General features: G+C 37.7%; 1 protein-coding gene across 1 annotated transcript in view; it reads right to left on the bottom strand.

Annotated features, from left to right (window-relative positions):
- The window catches only part of TESK2 (testis associated actin remodelling kinase 2), a 64,654-nt gene that overhangs the window by 23,584 nt on the left and 18,495 nt on the right, over positions 1–22,575 (bottom strand). Inside the window, exon 4 of the mRNA XM_070941398.1 lies at positions 10,315–10,363. Coding sequence (XP_070797499.1) covers positions 10,315–10,363 — 49 coding nt within the window. The remainder of the gene's footprint in view (positions 1–10,314; positions 10,364–22,575) is intronic.

The raw sequence follows: 22,575 nt of genomic DNA, 5'->3' as shown, positions 1-22,575 counted from the left end.
TATGTATATCAGTTGGGGCTTGGAGACAAAAGCTAGAAGTTTTTTGTATAGTCTTCGGTTAGAAAATCAGCCCAATATCTTACATACACCTATCTCGAATTTTACACTGGACTTCTGGATTGACTTTTTGGACTCTGACTCAGTTTGTACTCTGACTTTTGCACATATCGGTCTGAAACTTTGAATAGATGCTTGATTGACACTTGAACTGTCATTACAGTACATTTTCTGCCCAACCCTTTGATTACATGTTGATTATCTTTGAGAAGCTTTAAGCCCATCCAACTATATCTGCCCCAATTTTGCTGAGCTCACTGCCTGAGACAGGAGGAAAAATGAAATAATTGGAGAGCCGTGGTTTGTATCTTTACCTACTCATGTGTTGCAACATATTAATTTGGATCTTAACATTTAAGATCGGTATTAAATATATTTTCCTATAATAGGTAGTAGTTTAGAAAAATTATTCTTGGTTCCAAAATCAAGTCTATATAACTCACATATTCATGCTTAGACTGTGAAAACTTAAGGGGAAAAATCCATACATAGCAAGATCTTTATTTAAACTAAGCCATGATACTGTATTTTCTTTGTTAGAGGGGTGTTGGTCCCTGTTGCTTAATGAAACAGTAATAAAAACATTTCTATTTTACTGTTTTATTGTTTATGCTTAAACAGTTGCAGTACACTGGCTTAGTAAGTTTTATTTTAGGAAAAAACATGGTATTATAAATTAACACTCCAAAAGGCAATTTTTGGTTTAAATGCATTAGGCTTATAGCTACAGCATTTTGTTATCCTTTTAGGATTGAGGCAGCATATAAATTGTTCGATGGGTCACTATTTTTTGTGATATGTTGGAATGTTCTAGTAGACTTTCACACCTCTATTCATGTGGAAGAATATATAGCTGTTAACTGAATGAACAGTAGCAACAGAAGGTATAGCAGACATTGTGAACTGACTCATATGTACATTAAATGGCTTGGCCTCTTAATTTTCTCCACAAGATTCCTAATATGTATGGCATTATATCAAGGAAACATAATGTGAATCAGATTATACATAAATCAATGTATCAGGAAAGAAGTCAATAATTATTTCTACTGGAATAATGACACATGTTTTGCAGCTATAGAGATGCCACCACCCTGAATGTTTAGGTGCATGGCACTAAATTCATATTAAAGATGATTTATGCATTTCTATAATTGGAAGGAATCACAATGTCCAGCAGTATGAAATACAGACTTATTTCAGGCATCATCTATTTAACTAATAAAGATACACAGAATTATGAGTACACATTTTAATTGCTTGACCTTTGAGCACTCATACATTCTTATGAGATTTATGTATTAAACCTTCAAGCATCAGCCATCTAATTCATGCTAAAAAAAATGGACAGAGTCCTATTGAAATTGACATTTGAGTGTTTTGAGAACATCCTAAGATGGCATACCCCCAATACTAATCATGTGACAGACTATATTACCAGAACTCTAAGAGACGTGCAAACTTCCAAGATAATAATATGGATGGATTCACTCTATGGGTTGACTTACTCATAAGTAATAAAACACAATGAATGTTCAAAGTTGCAGAATAGGGAATATAGTTTTCAAAACAGTACTGTCTGAGGCTTGGAGACTTCTTCCTTTTAGAATAAACCTTAAATGCTTACATAGAATAAAATTAGATTGCAGGTGAAACACTTACATATTTATTTAAGTATATGTTTATTTTTAATTTCAATATTTGAGGCCATCTATTTATTAATAAGTCTGGGTGGCTAAAATGACCAAATATGCCATATTATTTTAAATAAAAGTACACAAGTTCAAACATTAGGCAGATTAAAGACTATTCTTTTTAGGAAAAAAATTACTGTTGTTCGCCATATTACTGAAAGAAGATAAAATCTATCTTTTGAGCAATCAGGAGAATCTGAATAAACTATGACTCAGTTAAGAAGTATTAGCATTACAACTGGCAATCAAGACTCTTGTGATCTTGCATGCTTTTCATATAATTATCCTCAACTTGCTGCTTATTTCATTATATACAATAATTAGTACGCATTACCAAATTATGATTCACAAATCCATTTCAATCCATGTTCTCAAACTGTGGCTTGAAGTAGAAATTAAGGAAAAACTCCATGTAAAGAGGGGAGAAGAAATAGCTTGTTGGGATGTTCTTCATGTTATAATTTAATATTACATCTGAAATGACTCATAATGGAGGTGAAACTACAAAACAGCTTGCTCCACAAAGGAACTCTGGCATACTGCAACTCATTTGATCTGCAAATAATTTCAACACTACTGTATATATTTTGCCTCCTGCAATCCTCATCAACTGTGATTCACACTTCCCTATTTTCTGTGACAATGCAATTCATGAACAATACTTTCATCCAATCACTTCTCGGCCTAAATTATCCAATAGTTGAATGCAAAAAAAATTCAATTGCAGCCAATCAATGTATTAAAGCCCCATTCCCTTTCACAATGAAAGCAACCTTTGCTCACCATTTCATGTTTTATATGCATGACATTTATGGAGTTACCAATTCCTTCCTTAATAGGCATTTATCTATCTATTTTCCTGTATCTATATGCTGCCGTATTAAACATTGCAGCCAGAGGCTGCAATAATAGGTATTGTGTAGAGGTGTTGTGGAGGCACTAGGCAGTCATGGGACTCTTTCAAGGGAAGAATTCATTGTGAAACAATTAACAAGCTCACTAAAAAGCTAGAAAAGCTTCTCCGCTACTTCTGCCAAATCAGCTTTGTTGTTGGAGTGTATTTCACATAGCGGAGAGTTTTATGCTGGCAAAGCAGCATTCCTGGACTTTTCCATGATTAGGGATGATCAAAACAGAGTAGGGAGATAGGGGATGCAGTAAGCATTCTATCCAATAAGAAACTACATGGATCCCAAAATGTATCCATCTGTGCGGACCTTGCATCATTGCAGAAGCAAGGAACAAGAATGACAGGCCACTCACAGACTGTAGGCGTTACATCCTGCAAAAAATTGGGACACATAGTCCACATATTTAATGTTGTAAATGTAGTTATTTTAAATTTCCCTAAAAATTCTCATTATAGAAGAAACAATCTTTGATGACTAACATCTTCACAGCTTTTTAAGCAGGAAACAGTGCCATGACTACTCCTCTTTGCAACTATTTTTAGCATAAATTGCAGGCTCTTGCTTTTGCAATGATTACTGCTAGACTAATGTATAGGATGTATTGTACAGTTCAGATAACTTTGAAGCTCTTGCTAAATATGAAACCATCTCTAGAGGTTAGGTAGGATATGCCTTTTGCTACTTTGTGAAGCAATTAAATCAAACTTATTTTAATTTTAGTGGAATGTTTCAGGTATAAAATACCAGTTACTCAATAATTCCTCTAAATGCAATAAAACAATTTATATTGGAAAATTAAATTAGGTCAAGAAGCTATTCAGTCGGGTTCACTGAATGAACATAGCTAATATCTTCTGGAAGAAACAGTTTCAAACTTTCAGTTCATAATATAGCATAGAAGTCCATTTCTAAAACAAATCTAAAATGTCCACTGATTTAAACAAGCTCATGGATTCATTTAAATTAGTTCCTGGGCTGGCCTATTGTGCTTTGGACATGTTAAGAATATGAAATGGCCAAAAGTAGTATGGAGGATTTTTAAGGCAGAACCTCTTTTTTAAAGATGCCATTCAGGATAATGTAGAAAGTTAGCACCCACCCCTCTCCTAGAAGAATGAAATATTCTAGGAAATATTAAAAAGGCAGAATATTTCCCCTAAAAGAGAAATAGAAATCTTAAAGGACACAGAAACTCAGCCCCAGGCAGATATTTTGGGGCCAGCTTATCTACAAGACAAAAGATCTTCAGCTCCAGGGTGATAGGATTAGCCCTCACTCAAGATCCAAACCAGGATAAAGCCATTAAGCCACAATAGGAATTGCCCAAAGCCTCTTCATTACATCACCCAGCAAGATTCAACCAAGCCTGGGACTCAAGTCAACCTACAAAATTACCCCTGCATGGCCCCATGGGAGTCTGACAACCAATCATAATACATTTCTTTCACAGGAACAGGAAGCAAGTTCAAAGCTGAAGGGAGGGTATAAATCTCTCTCTCTCCCTCCCTCCCATGTGCTTGATTGCCCAGGACCTCAAACCATGTGGTCCTGTCCACCATTAAACCATCTTTCCAATCAGCCTCCATGTTTCCAGTGTCTTTCTTCCCAGTTGGAACTGAACCAGAGGTAGGTTTCAGCAGGTTCTGACCAGTTCTGGAGAACCGGTACTGGAAATTTTGAGTAGTTCGGAGAACCGGTAGTAAAAATTCTGACTGGCTCCGCCCCTATCTATTCTCTGCCTCCCAAGTCCCAGCTGATCGGGAGGAAATGGGGATTTTGCAGTACCCTTCCCCTGGAGTGGGGTGGGAATGGAGATTTTACAGTATCCTTCCCCTACCACGCCCACCAAGCCACACCCGCAGAACCGGTAGTTAAAAAATTTAAGACCCACCACTGAACTGAACCCAGGTGGACAATTCTTCCAACAATAGCTTTAATTAAGAAAATAAGATATTAATTATCACTCCCTCTATTTCTTAATTGTTCATGTCTAATCTATCTTCCATTTCCCACCTCTCCACAACTTCTACCCTTACCTGAGAACCTCAGTGCCTGAGAAGAGGAAGATCTTTATCATTTAAAGCTCTGTGATGCCTTCCCTAGGAATCAGAGGATCAGGGTTTACTAGTTTATTGTGAGAAAAAATGACAAACACTTCAATAGTGCTTTTGTAAAAACTATTTCATTTAGTTTTTTTTCTTAAATCAAGCATCCACATATACATTCAACAGATAAATCTTGAATAAGAAAAAGACCATCACATTTCAGTAATAAAATAGCTTCTATTTTTGCAGTACAAGCTTAACTCTGTTCAATTTTTTCAAAAGGCCATGACAGTTACTAAAATTAATTTCATGAAATATGCATTAAGATCTCAAGAGACTTCACCACTAAAGTATCTGAATCATTTGAAGACAGTATCCAAGCCAAAAATAATACTAAGGTTTTTTTAAACTACAGCATGACTTCATTTCAAACAAAAGTGCTCTCATACAACAATAAATATTTCATTTAATACTGGTAAACATGGTCCAGATTTTGTCCTGATTCAGTGCAAACTAAGCAGTATGTATCTGCCACCAAATCACTTGATTCTGAAGAGATGCTTGTGTTAAAGACACAAGTCTATCCACATCTCCCAACAATATCAAAGCAACTATCACCAGTGCACAGAATGATTCTGTTAAATAGGACCTCTCATTGTTTGTTTGTTTGTTTGTTTGTTTGTTTGTTTGTTTGTTTGTTTGTTTTATTAGATTTATATACCGCCCTACTCCCGAAGGACTCAGGGCGGTGAACAGGCACAAAATAAAATCCATAAATACAAAATTTAAAAGCAGAAATAAAACCAGATTAAACAATTTAGCCCGAGACAAATTTAAAACATCCCAATAATTTAAAAACAGATTTAAAATTTTCAATTTAAAAGAAAAGGGAAAAAAATTGTCACGTTACCTACTGCTTGTACATACTTCAGGAAAACTTTGCCACTTTTTTGCACTACACAATTGCCACATTCATTGCAGTGGTATTACAAGACTTAGAATAAATGTAATAAAATCATTTTATGATATATTTTTTTTGCCCTCCATTTATTTGAAGAGACAAAAATCTTTTTAATTTTGTAATTCTTTTTCCTAATTCTTCTTACAGAAGAAGCATGTGCTACTTCAGTAAGTAATAAAGTCACATGTACTACACATCCCTCCCCCAAATGAAATTGACAGCATTCACCCTCAATCCTAGGATGAGTTTGCTATAGTAGAAAAACTTTTCTGTCAAAGGCCATGCTCTATGAGAGGCATTTCTCACAACTGCATTGGTGGAGATAAAGCACATACGAACACTATCTCTTTTCCCTCTCAGGCCAAGAATCTAAAGTAATTTTCTTATGGGGCTTCTGAGAATATAATGAAGATTATATGCCATATTATGATTATATACTGTCATCCAGTTTCAATTTGAATATAGCTCTTAGGACCTTTAAAGCAAATAAAAATTAGGAAAAGATCATGGCAGAAGAAAAGTCAACTAAGTAAAAAAGTGTTAAAACTGGTTGGTTTTAATACCAAAAGCATCAATTCATTTCTAACTAAGCTTTATTTTGGATTTCTGTTCCATAGGTGTACATTAACAGCTGCTACTTTTAATTACTTCTGATAACTTTATCTTCTTCTAGACAAAATACCAAGCCTCTAATTATTGTGGTTTCAGATTTCTTGTATAATAATCAGTATAAGAATTTCAGGTAAATTCCAGAGAAAGTAGAATTTCAGGTAAATTTTACAGAAATAACCAAGGACAATAATTTTATCACAATGCAAGATTTTGTAGCAACTGTTTGGAGTTAATAAACAACTCCTGGTAGTACACATATCTCCCATTCATTTTTATAGGATAATCTCTACTATAATGGCACTTTCTACATATTCAAAAATGTACTGCAATAATATTAAATAATATTGGTTAAACTTCTTTCTCACTAGCGCTTACTTTTTTCAAACAATACAAATAGGTTCTCTAGCACTAATTTGCACACAAAAATCTTTCCAGTGAAAGAAATCCCACTCTTTAAATGAAAAAGGAAAACAGTAAAATGGAAAAGGCAAAAATACTATGCCCATCAGCTATTGCAGCAATAAAGGTAAGGAGTATGCTTGAGTTGGGGAGAGACAGACTGAAAATATGCATTCCATGATATGAGATGGGCCTTCCATTATTATTTTAATCTCTTTTTTCACAAACTTTCAAACATTTCAAAATCAAAATCCTGTATACATTTATTCAAAACACAGTCCTACATACAGAGATTAGATACGAAAACATAAGCTTTTACCAATGGATTCTCTATGATGAAACTAATGAAGATCCCAGCAGGACACAAGACTCTCAAAAATCCTGTTAAAAATACCCAAATATTTGTGAAATATTTAGACAAGGCACCAATATTACTAGAAGACGTAGATTGGCAAGGAAAATGTCTATGAATCAAAGGAATCCTGAAGAAAATATTTTTAGAATTTCCCCTTAACTGCAGAATATAAACAAATACTGGCATTGAAAGAAGAGTCAGGATCACAAGAAACAGTTGTTTTGTGTCAGGAATGGAGAACAAACAATGAAAGTCACACAAAGCAAATCACCAGCTAAAAACCAAACATTACAAAAAATATCAAACCCAAAGTGAATGCCATGTCCATGGATATTTGGTACACCAAATTGGAGTATGGTGGTATATTCATTTGTCAGTTTTGGGTTGCAGCATTAAATGAGACACACATAAGCACATTTTACAGAAGAATCCCAATGGCAGTAAGTTCTGCAAGCTGAAGTTTCATTTTACATATAAAATGTGAAATTCCTATTACAGAAAATATTACATGTAAGACTTCTTTTACAATTAATGAACAGATGCATGGAAAATGTACTAAAATTAACATGCAAGAAAACCATGATCCAAGAAAAAAAATAGAAAATAGCTCCTACTTTTATACATTGCAACTGGAAAACAAAGCAAAAGTCAGTATGGAACCTTCTAGTTCCACAGTATATAAGCAACTAGAAGCAAATTATATGGAAAAGCAAAGACCACACAGTTGTTCCACACTTTGAAACAAAGTTCAGAGATTTTGATCAAGTTAAACAACTCTTAATAAAATAAATACTCGCAACTCCCACAACATTTTGCTTTAGTTAGTAAAAATTACTGAGAATTTAAGTTAAAATGTCTCCGGCTTACCAGGTTGCCTATCAAACAAGATTTTCTATGTATGTGGGTACCATTATACACATAGCAATCTTGCTAAAATGAAGCATCAAGTGTCTGGATGAAAGGTTCAAAAACATTATCTTAACATTGTTGACAGATGAAATAATGCAATCCATAATGGTGATTGAAAAATATTTGGTTAGCAAAATCTAACATTTCATTTTCATTCACTAAATCCTAAACTATAATTGACACTCACAAATATGCACAAATATGTCAAAAGAATAGCTTACAATTGATTAGTAAAGGGCCGTGATGGCGAACCTATGGCACATGTGCCCAAAGTGGCACACAAAGCCATGTCGCCCGGCACATGCAGCCTTGCCTGTTTGTCTTATAGGTTTCTGGTGCGCATGTGCGATGATCAGCTGTCTTTTACGCATGCAGCAGTGCCAAAAACCAGCCGGCACATGCGCACTGGCCAGCTGATTATCGGGCACACATGCACACTGCAACCCAGAAGACTGGCTTTTCCGGAATGCGGCCCCGATGAGTGCGCGTGTGTGTGTGCACGGTTTCCGTGCAATCTTTTTGGCACTCGGTGCTGAAAAGGTTCGCCATCACTAGTATAGGGATTGCTCCTTAATCAAGGAGTTACTCAGAAACAATGAGTTTGCTAAGAGAAAAGTGTGTCTAAAGATATCTTCACTGTGTGAAAGAGTGGGGTAGCTGAGGCAATGGGAAAGAACAGCCAATCAAAAGAGGGCAATGCAGACCACAAATGTAAGGAACTAAGAACAGAAGAAGCCATTCATATCTTTGCATAGCATCCTAGGATATATTCCAGGAAGAGGAGGTTGGAAGTGAAGGTAGATTTTGGAGGTGGAATAACTCAACGAAGTCCAGAGGCCAAACCTTGGAATACATACTTCTGTCAGGAAGACAGAATTTTATCATCTGGATAGGCTAATACTGACAGGCTAGTAGAGGTATTTCTAGAAGTCAACCCATTTTAAATTATTTAATATAAATCAACTTGTCCCTTGTTTCTATGTTAACTAAGTACTTGTTTCAACCTACTGTATATATTGTTCCATATTTTACCCAGTACTGTTATTTTAGATATTTTAAAACTAGAAAGGAGGTTTAATGATGACAGCATAATAAAATAGATAATGGGAGAGGGAGACTACCACAAGAATATGCAACAATAAGATGAGGTGCCTGTTAAGTAAGTGAATAAATATTATCCAATTAAGATTATGTGAAAATTCACAAATCCAAGATCTTTTCTAAACATAAAGTTCCTTATTAAAAAGTCTCAAAGCATCTTCCTAATGTTCAGCCTACAAGCCTAAATTAAGCGTTTTATTATAGGCTGCCAGGCTTCTGACAGAACACAAATGTAAGGAATTAAGAACAGAAGAAGCCATTCATATTGTTGCATAGCATCATACATAAAAATAAAAGATCCATTAAAAGAATGGCTAAAAAAGAATCAATAAAAAAAGAAAAACAATCTATACACACCAATACAAAATACATTGCAATTGTATATTAATACTACTTACTACAAGTAACGATATACAGTCATTTATAGAAATGTTATGTAGCTATGAAATGTTCATATCCCTCTTTATATTCTAAAAATTGTGTTGCCTTTAAGAGATATTTCAGTTCAATGCCATATCATATAACTGGAAGTAGTAAAAATGATTCAACCATAATGCTGGCAATTTTCTATTTTGATAAGAAATTTAAAAATGTGTTCATGCCAGATTAAATACAGCAGCTACAATCATTCTATAAAACTTTATCTGCCTAATCACTGACTGATATTTACACACACGCCCTCACATGAATATAGTATCTATGTGTGAGACAGGGAACCCTAAAAACTACTGGGAAGGATGGGTTAGAAAAATAATTGCAGAGCTGTTCTGAGGAATTTTCAATGCATCTGGGGGATAAAATTGTTCTGATTTACTCAGAAATGGAAATTATCTGAGCAAGTCCTAACACAATGACAAAGACTACTTCTTGAAAGGTTATCAGTTTTCAACTTTCTCTTTCTGGGGAAGGCTACTGAGAAGGCGGTGAGGCTGCAGTTGCAGAAAAAAATTTAAGAAGCATTACCTGAACCAATTTGATTTGTGTTCAGAAATGAATACAGCACCAAGACTACACGGCTTTCCTTAGACGACTCCTGGTGAGACTGGGAAAGTGAACATGTGACACTCCTTGTACTCTTTGTTTCTTAGCAATTGTTGATACCATAGATATTAGTATCATTTTAAATCATTTCTAAAGATTGGGCGTACTGGAAAGTACTATTTTGTATCTATGGTACCTATGTCAGAACTATACTAGTCAACTTCATTAAATACATTGTTTAGCATCACCATAAGAAATTTTGCAAAGCTGAGGGAAGGAGAGGGCTTACCTCAGTAAGGGCATGCAATTGTCCTTCATGTACACAGACACCCATAAACCTATAAAACAGGAGTAAAATCTTAAATCAGAAACAGTGGATTTTGTAGGGCTTCATTATTTTTGAATCATTACAGTACATACACAGTTTTTAAAAATTAGAAATATTGGATGACACCAGTTCCAAAACATGACACAACTGTTCTAAATCAAATATACTGCTATTTGAGAATAGGAAATAAATTCCAATTGTCCTATACTTAAATATATGTAGAAGTTTCAGAATGTATGTAATTTGTTCACATTTCACATTTTTTATGAAAAAGTCTTATGACCATTTTTCACACTTATGACCATTACAACATTCTCATAGTCACGTGATCAAAATTCAGACGCTTCTCAATTTACTTATATTTATGATCGTGGCAGTGTCCAGGAGTCATGAGATCTCCTTTCACGACCTTCTGATAAGCAAAGTCAATGGGGAAGCCAGATTCATTTAACAACCATATTACTAATTTAACAAGGGCAGTAATTCACTTAACAACTGTGCCAAGAAAGGTCATAAAATGGGGCAAAGTGTTTTACTTAGCAACAAAAATTTTGGACTCAATTGTGGTAGTAAATTGAGGACTACCTGTATGATACGAAGTTGTTAATAAATTAGAACTGGAATAAGTGGATATAGATAAGTATACCACCCCTCATTTTAAGCAGAGTACCAAACGATTCTTTGTTAAACAGTGATAAACAATTTTAAACACTTGTAGTCAAAAGAATACACATAATTTTATATACAGTAATAATAAAACATCATAACAAAATAAAACATCATAACAAAAACATCATAACATAATAAATTTACCTATTTATTGTAAAATGTTACATTAATTGAAAATATTGGTTTTATATACTGGAATGTAATTATATGGCATTTATAGGTCTTACTGCATATGAACAGATCTTCTTAGTTGCTCACCAACCTTCCCTTCTCTATTTTTTTTAGGAAGAATTGAAGAAAAGAGGATTTATTTATTTATTTTCTAAAATCATCTTTTCTGGCTAGAAAGCATCTGAACTTTGGCCTCCATCCTCAATACACCTTTGAGTTTCACATGTACATAAAATATTATTCAAAGTGAAAGGAATCCAGAGCTCAGTTGTTTCCTAACCACTTTCCAAAACTTAAAAAAAAAACATAAAAGAGGGAGGAGGAGAAGAAACAGTTCCTGCAGGGAGGAACAAGTGGTGGGAATGGAGAAGTCACAATGAGTGAAACGGAATCATGAAGCCCAGGAGCAGAAGGAAGAATAAAGAATGGAGTCTGAGGCATGATTGTGAATAAGAACTAACAATGAACTGGCTTTCTACTTTATGGTTTAGACCAGGGATCCTCAACCCCCAGTCTTTGGCCTGGTACATATTGGGCTGTGGCTCATTGGGAACCAGGCTGTGCAACTGGCAGGCAATTGCATGAAACCATCCCCCCTCCCCCTCCCAATGCCACCACTTCTGCCAGTCCACAGAGCCGGAAAGATTGGGGACCGCTGATTTAGGCATTACTGCCACCATTCAGTTCTTGGGCAATATGTAGACAAGTACCTCTGTCAAATGTTTCTGTGGTATTTTGCCATTTTAGTATCTGCTATTCCTTATGTTACCTAGCCATTTTCTAACACAGCCGATGCCATTTTCAAAGAATTTTATAAACTGAATTTGAAAATGGAGGTCCAGATTAAGTATCATGAAACCTGAAAAACCAAATTGTTGATAAATTATATCGTATGCAAATGAGTTCTTAGTATTTTATATTGCTTTTGGGAAAACAGCTTTGAACTATGTCATCTCAGATGACTGCAGATATACATCTATCATTTAGTTCAGGACAATACCAAATTCTTGAACTTTTCATTGAAGAACTGAAAATATATTTCAACAATAAAAATAGGAAATAACTCTGAAAAATTAACTTACAAAGAAAGTGTTACTTTACATTCTCAAATATCATTCTTTTAATAATAAAAAGTTAGTGTTTATGAAAATCTGCCTTGAATTGCAGTTAATTCTCAGCACTGAGTTGTCTACTAGCAGGAGTGAGTTCTATCTATCTATCTATCTATCTATCTATCTATCTATCTATCTATCTATCTATTGATTCGATTTATATGCTGCCCTTCTGCGGAGATTCAGGGCGGCTTACAATACATTAAGCAATAGCTTTCATACTTTTGTATATACCTGCTTAGTAGGGCTTTCACGCCCCCCCCCATGTGGTGTTCTTTTTTATACAAAGTCAGCTTATTGCCCCCACAAACCGGGTCCTCATTTACCTACCTCGAAAGGATGGAAGGCTGAGTCAACCTTGAGCCTGGTGAGATTTGAACTTGCAGTAATTGCAGGCAGCTGGTGCTATTTAACAGCACTTTAGTCTGCTGTGCCACCAAGGCTCTTTACTGGGTTTATAAACCATTCCAATTAGCCTACTGTGAGGAGCACACAATTCACCAGTACATAATTGGGATTACAAACAATGCAAATCAAATTTAGAAACAAAATATTATAATAATGCACATCTAAGTAGATACATGCAGACAAAATTAATTCATCCTCAGGAAGGATGGTAATAGAGAACTGGCCCTTCAGTTAGGGGTTGGCAACCTTAAACACTCAAAGAGCCACAAAGGTCCTAACCAGAAGCTCCCCGTTCAATTGTGGAGCTGACCGGAAGTCCGGTTTCCCCACCATAGTCTCGTCTCCTAGTGTGGTGTCCTTTTTCCTATGCCGACAGGAAGTCTGGTTCCCCCCCCATCACCATAGAGTTTCCTCCTAGCGCGGTGTCCTTTTTCCTCTACCTGTCCTAACCAAAAGACCTCCTCCTGTCACCTCCCCATAGGCTTTCACCAATCAGGAAGGGCCAGAGTCTAAACTGCTGTTCACTTCCTCAGGATTCCCAAGATTAAACACATCCTCAAATTAAGAGTCCAGAAAAAATAATAAGCAAAAATAAGAAAATCAGTTTATATCTACGGGGGAGGGGGGAGTAACACTACTGCTTCATCTTGTAATTAAAGTTAAGTCTTAAACTGGAAACGAGGACTGGATTAGTGTAGCACATGGATTCTTTGATGAAAACTTTATTTTCAAGTGGTGGTGCTTGTGTTATTATAAAGTGGTTAATATAATTATATTCTGGAATATTCAGTTTCAAAGAAAATGTCATTAATTATGGAATGTAATGCTAAAAACCTCTTTTTTGTTTTTCAAAACTTACTTTCACAACCTCTTTGTAAAAATAGAAAATGCTGACTGAATATCAAAGTTATGACATTTTTATTTTCCTATGTCAGCTTTTCAGAAACAAACATATTAAGATGCACTGGAAAACCAACTTTATTATAGAAATTAAGTTCCCAAAATTTCTTAAGTTTAATCTAAACAGATCATACATGTACTAATTACTAGGTACAACTTCCAACGGTTTCATATAGTTAGGAAAACAATTTTGCAGTCAGAAATGATATTTAGAGATATTGATCCATAATTTCAAATTACACATAAAACTTTAGTGAAAATATATTTAAATTCTAAATTCTCAGTGTAGTTAACAGAATCTACCAAATTAAATATCTCACTGTTAAAAAATGCTTTCCAAACATAATTCAATGATAGTTTTTTAACCTATAAAATCATAAATTATCTAAGATGGCAGTAATTAAAGGACCACTTATTTCTTATGAGTATTTATTTCCTGTTTACTGAGATCTTAATCAAAGTACTACCTCAGTGTTTTAATTTAATTGCAATTTTTTAATCCTTTGTTGCTAGTCAGCTTTGGGAAGAGAAAAGACTGGCTATCGAAGTGGAAAAGCAAGTTATATATTTGTTTACATAAAGAATTGAAGAACTGTAGAAATCAAGTCATCAGCTCTTACAAATATGATTTTTCCTACCTTGCATAGTGACTGCAAATCAGAGATGACCTAAAGTTTCCTTAACCTCCAATTCTTGATCATCACTGGAAAGCTCTGAATTTGCTGGAAGAACACCTCATAGATTTTTTTAAAAAATAGTATTGCATACCTAGGGTTCACCCTGCAGTGCTGATCTGGCACATAATGAAGAGAAGGCTTTGAAATCTCTTGATGTGCTAATTAATTTTAAAACTAAATCTTCCCTTATAATCACCTCCCTAGAAGTCTGTGAAGGAAAGCATTTTGCATGTCACCAGAAACATATGCAAATACATGTGATGAACACATGGACTAGGCATGTATTGGAAGGGAACTCCAGAAACCTATTTGCTTTGTGCTGGAAAAGGGAAAAGTTGCTACTTCATAGAGTATTAAAAGTTTTAAGGGCAATAAATGCAGTAAAGGGCCTCTGAAGCAGAAAAAAGCTAGCATTGAGGGACTGACATCCTCTGGATTCAGCTATCTTTAGAAAAAGATGCTCTTTGAAACTCCAAACTCAAAAGCAGGTAAACAACACTATGCTGAAACAATTTGCAAATGATAACAATGGTGTTAAACAGGGATGGTGGATTTAAAAGTGTGTTGGAATAATTAGCAAATAGAAGGACTATCAGATCTCTATGTCCATATAAAGCTCTTTTGCAAGATCCCCCATTTGAAGGACAGTTTACATAATATGTCTGAATTTTACTTTCACAACTTTATTTTTAGTACCTTAATTTTAAAAATCTTATTATGATTGATTCAGAAGTACATTATCTGATCCAGATTCTTTTCCAATCTATAATGTTCTTCTGAAAACTTGCTGAAAGAATTATAATATTTCTATTCCTTCCTAAATATTAACATACAATAATAATCCCAAAATATGGATTGTTCTTTTGTAATAAACAAAAACAGATGAAATATAAAAAGGAACATTTGGAATGACTCATTTTTGCTTTGTTTAATTTGCTCAGAATGGGTTTAATTAGCAAGTGAATTGTTAGATTTGTGTAACTATAAAGCAATTCTGGGCCAGTCATAATTCTCCAACTCACTTCAAAGGATTATTGTTGTGGGGAAAAATTGGAGGAGGAAGAAGCATCACTTATGTTCACTGCCTTGAGTTATTTATAAAATAAAGGTAGAATAAAAAGTAAAATAAAAAAAATAACTACACAAAAAATATTTCTAGCATTTCTTATTTTGGGGGATTTAGATACTTGAAGAAGTTTTAGTAACAGCCACATTTTTTACAAAGACAAAGCAAAGAAAAAATGAAGAACTGCAGAATTAAAGGCACTACAAATAGAAAAAGAGCACATGCCAGATCCTCAGAAAACAATTCTTTATTCTGAAAAATATCATTGTTTCAAGTTATCTTTCCTATGTACCTGAATGCAATATCATGCCTTTCCTCCATCTTCTTTTTGATGAAACATCCCCAGTTCTTTCAGATGGTTCATCCATGACAATAATCAAAGATAATATATACCTACCCTGTTTCCTCCCAAATAAGATATCCCCTAATAATAAGCCCAATCGGGCTTTTGAGTGCATGGCAATAAGGCCAAGCACTTATTTCAGGGTTCAAAAAAATATAAGACAGGGTCTTATTTTCAGGGAAACATGGTATCAACAACTACATCTTATCAACATTGATAATGTTGCCATATCAAGTTATATGCAGAGTCTGATCACTGATACATTTAGCTTTATACTATCTATTCTGACAATAATTTCCCAAGGCTTTTGATAGAGAACTTTCCCAGTACTGATAATCAATAATGGTTTTAACTGAAAAATGCCAGGAATTGAAGGTGAAATTTTTCAAATGCAAAGCAAATTATATTTTCCTTAGCACAGTTAAAAAACAAATAATTACCAGGATACAAAGAAATAGGCTAAAGTCATTTCTGTAAAATACTTGTAGTAAAAGCTCATTTCTAACAGAAAACTACTATCAGCTATGTTTAACTATGGAAGTGTAACACAAGTTGTAATAACTCAATCAACTGTTTAGAAAGCTTACAAAAATAAGCACACACCAGTGTGTAAAAAGTGATTCATAAATTTTACCAGTGTCAGTTCTGAATATTCTGTAATATATAGGTAACCTTTGGCAAAGTTGCTATTGTATACACAAAAATGTGAAATCAGAGCTGCCAGTTCTTTAGCTGGTATTGACCTTCAAGTTCAAGTTCTTCCCAAGAACGTAGGATGCTCTAATGTATTGGCATACTATACAGCGATGATGATGATTACTACTCTATTAAATCTGTATACCACCTAATTTTCAATAACTCTGGATGACTCACAAAAATCAAAGAAAAAATAAAAATTAATGTAACTTAATTTTTTAAAATTAAAATCTTTGAATAAGCGTATGTCACTTCAAGATGCTTCAATAATTTAAGTCTGACAATACAAGGTTAAGAGAATGACTAACAATACATTCTAAGTTAGATACAAAATTAAACATGCTTTTTTTGGAAGCATAACTATTTATTCTGATTTTATAACTTTATTTTTTCCCAAACTAAGCCGATTCATTTAGAGAAAAAGAACACGCAAATCATGCGTGACTTAGTTTATTATCTACCCAAATGTTTGTTTTTATATTTTTAATCTTGAGATTTCGTGTTCACGTTTTTTTAATATAAATGTCAATCATAGAATGATTGAGTTGGAAAAGACCACAAAGATCATTAATCCTCTGCAATGTGCAGGAAAAACTTATTAAACCTTCCTTGGGAGGTGAAACTTTGAGAGATGCAACCACCTGTCAATTAGATCCTTGCCCTTCCTGGTCAGTGAAAACCTCCAGGTCTTTGCTGTCATTGTCCTCTCATGATACCTGGAGGCTATGGGGGCCTGGATAGGGACAACAGGCTTTGGCTGAATCCCGGCAAAACTGAAAGGGTTTGGAGGCACAGAGTTTCAAGAGTTTAATTCTGGATGGGGTTGCACTACCCCAAACATACCTGGTCTGCAACTTCAGGGTTCTTCTGGACCTCAAAGAGCAGGTCGCAGTCACAGCTAAGAGAGCCTTTTCACAACATTGTGAAGTTGTGAAGTTATGCTAGTTGTGGCCCGTCCTTCATTGGGAGGCCCTGTATCAGTCACTTAAGCCCTGATCATCTCACATTTAGAGTACTGCAATGCACTCTACATGAGGCTACCCTTGAAGTGCATTAAGAAGCTACAACTCGTCAAAGTGCGGTTGCATGGGCAGTTCCTGAGATCCTTAGGGTGATCCATGTTAAACCACTGCTCTGTGAGTTTCACTGACTGTCAGTTTATTTCCTGGTGGAATTAAAGGTGTTGGCTATTATCTTTAAAGGCCTGCATGATGTGGGCCCAAGTTACTTGAGGAATCATCTCATCCCAATGGTACTGACCCATCCCACTGATACTGGCAGAGGGGGCATGCTGTGGGCCCTGTTGGTCAGGGAATTTTGGCTGCTGGAGTCCAGAAGAGCTTTGTCTGCTGTGGCTCCTGCCCTTTGGAACATCTTATCCCCTGCGGTGAGATTGAAGAAAGAAGTACATCCCCAGCTTGCACTTCTATCTTTCAAAACAAGAATGTAAATAGCTACAATCTGGATGTAACAAAAAAACAGCAAATAGTCTAGTAGCCAATAATTTTTTAAAAAATGATTTTGCCATTTGAAAATTTCAGGAAAGTTTCTTGGTGATATCATTAGGCAGAAGAGCAAAGCCAAAAATATTAGCTCAAGAAAAAAGTAATGAAAAGAGATGGATTTTCCCTCACAGAAGCATGGTGTATCAAATTCTACTCTTATTTTTGCTTACAAGCAGTAAAGCCAAAGATAATCTATTTTGCCACTGAATTTAAGCTGCATGATGTGGAGAAAAATGCAGGCTGGTGGTTAGATAGGGCCTGCATACAGACTACTCTGTACTATATTTTAAGACAATACATTATATCCAAATATTTATTATTTCCATGATTCCAAATCACATAAAAGAGGAAGAGATTCAATATCCACCATAGCACTTATTTTTTTCTATATTTATTATTTTAAAAGATTTTAAAAATAGGAATATGTATTCTAGGAATTATAAAATATGAATAGAATTTGCTTTAGGTTTTTTTTATCAAAAACATCAAACCAAACATCATAAATATTTACAGCTATACATGTTGAGTTTTTGTTTATTTTTGCTACTACCCTTTAAAGTTGGACAAGCTGCCATCACTTATCTGAGAGGCCATCTCACCTCAATAGGACTAGCTTGCCCCACTGGTGCCAGCAGAAGAAGCCTGTTATAGATGCATCTGCTAAGGAATTCTGGCAGGCAGGATCAGGGAGAAGAGCCTTTTCTGCCATGGCCCCATCCCTGTGGAATATTCTACCAACGGAAGTGAGAACTGCTACCACCCTTTTGGCCTTCAGGAAAGATATTAAAACTTTGCTTTGCCAGTTGGTTTGGGGCCTGAAAGGAGGCACTCACCACTGTGTGGTCTTCTTAGTCCTGTTTTTTAATATATAGTTTTAAGTTTTAAATTTTCATAGTTTTAATAATTTAATTATTTTTTTACTTGTCTTTTTATAATCTGTAAGATGCCAAGAATCACCTATAGGGGAAATGGGTGGGATAAAAATTTAATAAATAAAGTTTAACAAATTTATGTTCTCTAACATTTCATGAATCGAACGTTGTCTTACCTGAACGTTCCTTTTCAGCTCTCTGCGACTGCAATCCACCTCTGGGTTTCCTTCTTCCTCGCTTCCTATTGACTGGGTGATTTTTTTAAAACTGTCTCTCCGTGCTGTGGCCACGCCCACCTTCCCATGATGCACCAGTCTTTGAACGAAGGCGTGACCACCTAGTAGACAAATCAAAAATTCATAACAAGCCATATAAACTTCAAATCTCTGGAACCCGTAAAAACACAAGAAATCAAGAACCAACAGGGCGGGTGTGGATTGCAGTCGCAGAGAGCTGAAAAGGAACGTTCAGGTAAGACAACGTTCGTTTTCCAGCCCTCTGCTCCTGCAATCCACCTCTGGGATATACCAAAGTTCAAATCCCAGGGCGGGAAAAACTACTTGGACACAGACTCCTGAACCTCAAGGACACTTTGGAGAACACGTCGCCCAAAAGATGCTTCGGCCGAAGCATACGTATCAATTCGGTAATGTCTGATGAAGGGTGTCACAGAAGACCAAGTAGCGGCCCGACATATGTCTGAAACTGAAGCCTGCGTAGCCCAGGCGGCCGACGCCGCCGCACTACGAGTAGAGTGAGGTAATATGCGACTCGGCACAGGACGAGAACGTTGCTTGTAAGCTGTAGCTATGCATATCTTAATCCACCTGCCCACTGTGGATGAAGATATCTTTTGGCCCAAAGAAGGTGGATGAAATGACACCAGAAGAGCCTCAGTTTTACGGATGGATTCAGTCCTGCGAATATAACGACGTAGAGCCCTACGCACATCAAGGGTATGCCAGTCTTTTTCGCGTTGATGTTTCGGTGACGGGCAGAAATCCGGAAGGATAAGCTCCTGAGCCCGATGAAAATATGAGTTTACTTTGGGTAAGAATGCTGGGTCCAGACGTAGTATCACTGTATTAGGTTGAAAAATACAGAGATCTTTTCTAATCGATAGGGCGGCAAGTTCAGACACCCGTCTGGCAGAAGTGATCGCCAAAAGAAAGGTCAACTTGAAAGACAAAAACTTTAAAGGAATGGACCCTAAAGGTTCAAAAGGAGGGTACATCAAGGTCTGAAGAACAAGGGAAAGGTCCCAGGTCGGGTACCTATGAACAACAGGTGGGCATAAGTTTACTGCTCCATGAAGAAATCCCTTAAGTAACGGATGCATAGCCAAAGACGAGTATGGGGGACACCGAATGACTGTAGATAATGCAGCCGTCTGACGACGAAGGGTAGAAGGTGACAACCCTTTGTCTAAGCCGGATTGTAGAAAACACAGAATGTCCTCTATCTGGGCTGAAGTAGGGTCTACCAGGTTGGCCGCACACCAGCGACAGAAGGCCTTCCAGGAAGAGTCGTATATCCTCGAAGTTGACGGCCTACGAGAAGCCTGGATTGTACTTATGACGGAGTCGGGCAGTCGGTCCTTTCGCAAGATAAGCCGCTCAAACGCCAAACGGCCAATTGGAGCCATCCTGGCTCTGGGTGGTCGATGACCCCTTGGCGTAGGGCGATGCGGTCTCGTGGAATCAGCCACGGTGGACGAGACGATAAGGCCACAAGATCTGCGTACCACTGTCGACGAGGCCAGTTGGGAGCCACCAGGATCATTTCGGCCCTTTCCTCCAAGAGCCTCCGAATTACCTGAGGAATCAAGGGAATTGGGGGAAAGGCGTACAATAGCCCCGGGGGCCAATGGCAGCGCAGCGCGTCGTGATCCATCGCTGACTGGCAAGGGTAACGAGTCACATAGAGTGGAAGCTGTGCATTCGACGGGCTGGCGAACAAGTCCACGACAGGCGTGCCGAACAGAAGGACAGCTTCGCGAAAGAGCCCCGGATGCAGCTGCCATTCCGAGTGATCGAGACTTTGTCTGCTGAGCCAATCTGCCCTCACATTGTCTACGCCGGAGATGTGATCGGCTCTCAAGGAAAGAAGGTGGCGTTCCGCCCACCGGAATAGACTTTCTGCTTCTAACATCAGAGACCTCGAATGTGTCCCGCCTTCTTTGTTTACATGGGCCTTGGCTGCAATGTTGTCCGTGAGCACAAGGACGTGGTGACCCTCCAACTGAGATTGAAAATGTTTGAGGGCCAGGCGGATTGCTCTGAGTTCTAACAGATTGATGTTGTGGCCTCTTTCTGGAACGGACCAACGACCCTGCACCACCTGATGTTGAAGGTGGGCTCCCCAGCCGCGAAGGCTGGCGTCCGAGGTCAGAGTCAGTCTGTCTTGAATCAGAAAGTGCGAGCCCTTGTGAACTGCCGATCCCATCCACCACTGAAAAGACAGCCGAAGTTGAGGTGGAAGGTACACTTTGTGTAGGGAATCGCTGCGTCCCGAGCGCTGGTAAGGGAGCAGAAACCATTGTAATGGCCTCGCGTGACGTCGTGCCCATGGAACAATTGAGAAACACGACACCATCTTCCCCAGCAGCTGAGACAGCTGGAGAAGGGGGATGGAGCGATGAGACAGAACTTGACGTATCAGGTCTTGAAGACTCGAGATCCTGTCCGGAGATAGAAAAACCTGACCCCGAATAGAATCTATCACCGCCCCCAAGTGCAGCAGTGATGTGGACGGGTAAAGGTGACTCTTGGGAAAATTTATTGAGAATCCGTGATCCTGGAAGGCCATGATGACAAGATGAAGGTCTCGAGTAGCCTGACTCCTGGACGATGACAACACCAGGATGTCGTCGAGGTAACAGAGTACTCGCACCGGGATCTTTCGGAGTGACGCCGCCACTACAGCCACTAATTTTGTGAAGGTTCTCGGGGCGGAGGATAAACCAAAGGGCATTGCGCAATATTGATAATGATCGTCCCCAATTTGAAAGCGCAGAAACTTCCTGTGTGAAGGTGACACTGGGACATGCAGATATGCCTCCCTGAGGTCGACCGATTGAAGGAGGTCGCCACGACGAACACCCCCCAAGATGGACCCCAGGGAGTGCATCTTGAATCTGCGATAGCAAATGAAAAGGTTTAGTTGTTTCAAATTCAAGATGGCCCGACAACCCCCGGAATGTTTCGGGACGAGAAAGAGCGTCGAATAGAATCCCAGGCCATGTTGATCCGGCGGTACCTTCTCTATTGCTCTGATGTTGAGTAAATGGCAAACTTGTTCCTGCAGCAAGCGGCCCTGTTCGGGAGAACGTGGCACAGGGCAGCAAATGTGTCGAGAAGGCGGACATCCCAGGAACTCGATCGACAGGCCGGAAGACACCGTATGAAGGATCCAAGAGTCCGAGGTCGACTGTTCCCATTGATGGTGGAAAAGTTGCAGACGACCGCCAATGGGATCCCGTGACCCGCAGTCATTTGCCCCTGCGGAATTGACGGTATCCGGCTCCTCGAAAGGGGCGCTTGGAACCAGAGGAGTTCCTGGCTCTGTCACGAAACCGCTGGCGATCTGAGGAGCGGTCTGGACCAAAGAATTGTGGACGTTGCGAATAGGCACCGCCTGACCCGGAAGTCGCTCGAAAGGACTGTCTTTGATAATAAGGCGTGTAACGTCTTTCAGGTCTGCGATATGAGGAAGTCGGCATAATCTTCCTCTTGTCCTTATCCTCGATAAGAACAGGATCAAGAGCGGAGCCGAACAGATTCGGAGCCTTGTAGGGTGCTGCC

This window comes from Pituophis catenifer, unplaced genomic scaffold (genome assembly GCF_029215685.1).
Source record: "Pituophis catenifer annectens isolate HBS135680 unplaced genomic scaffold, rPitCat1.0.hap2 SCAF_3, whole genome shotgun sequence".
Lineage (NCBI taxonomy): Eukaryota > Metazoa > Chordata > Lepidosauria > Squamata > Colubridae > Pituophis > Pituophis catenifer.
The sequence above is the reverse complement of the archived record's forward strand: the minus strand, read 5'-3'. Positions and strand labels throughout refer to the sequence as shown.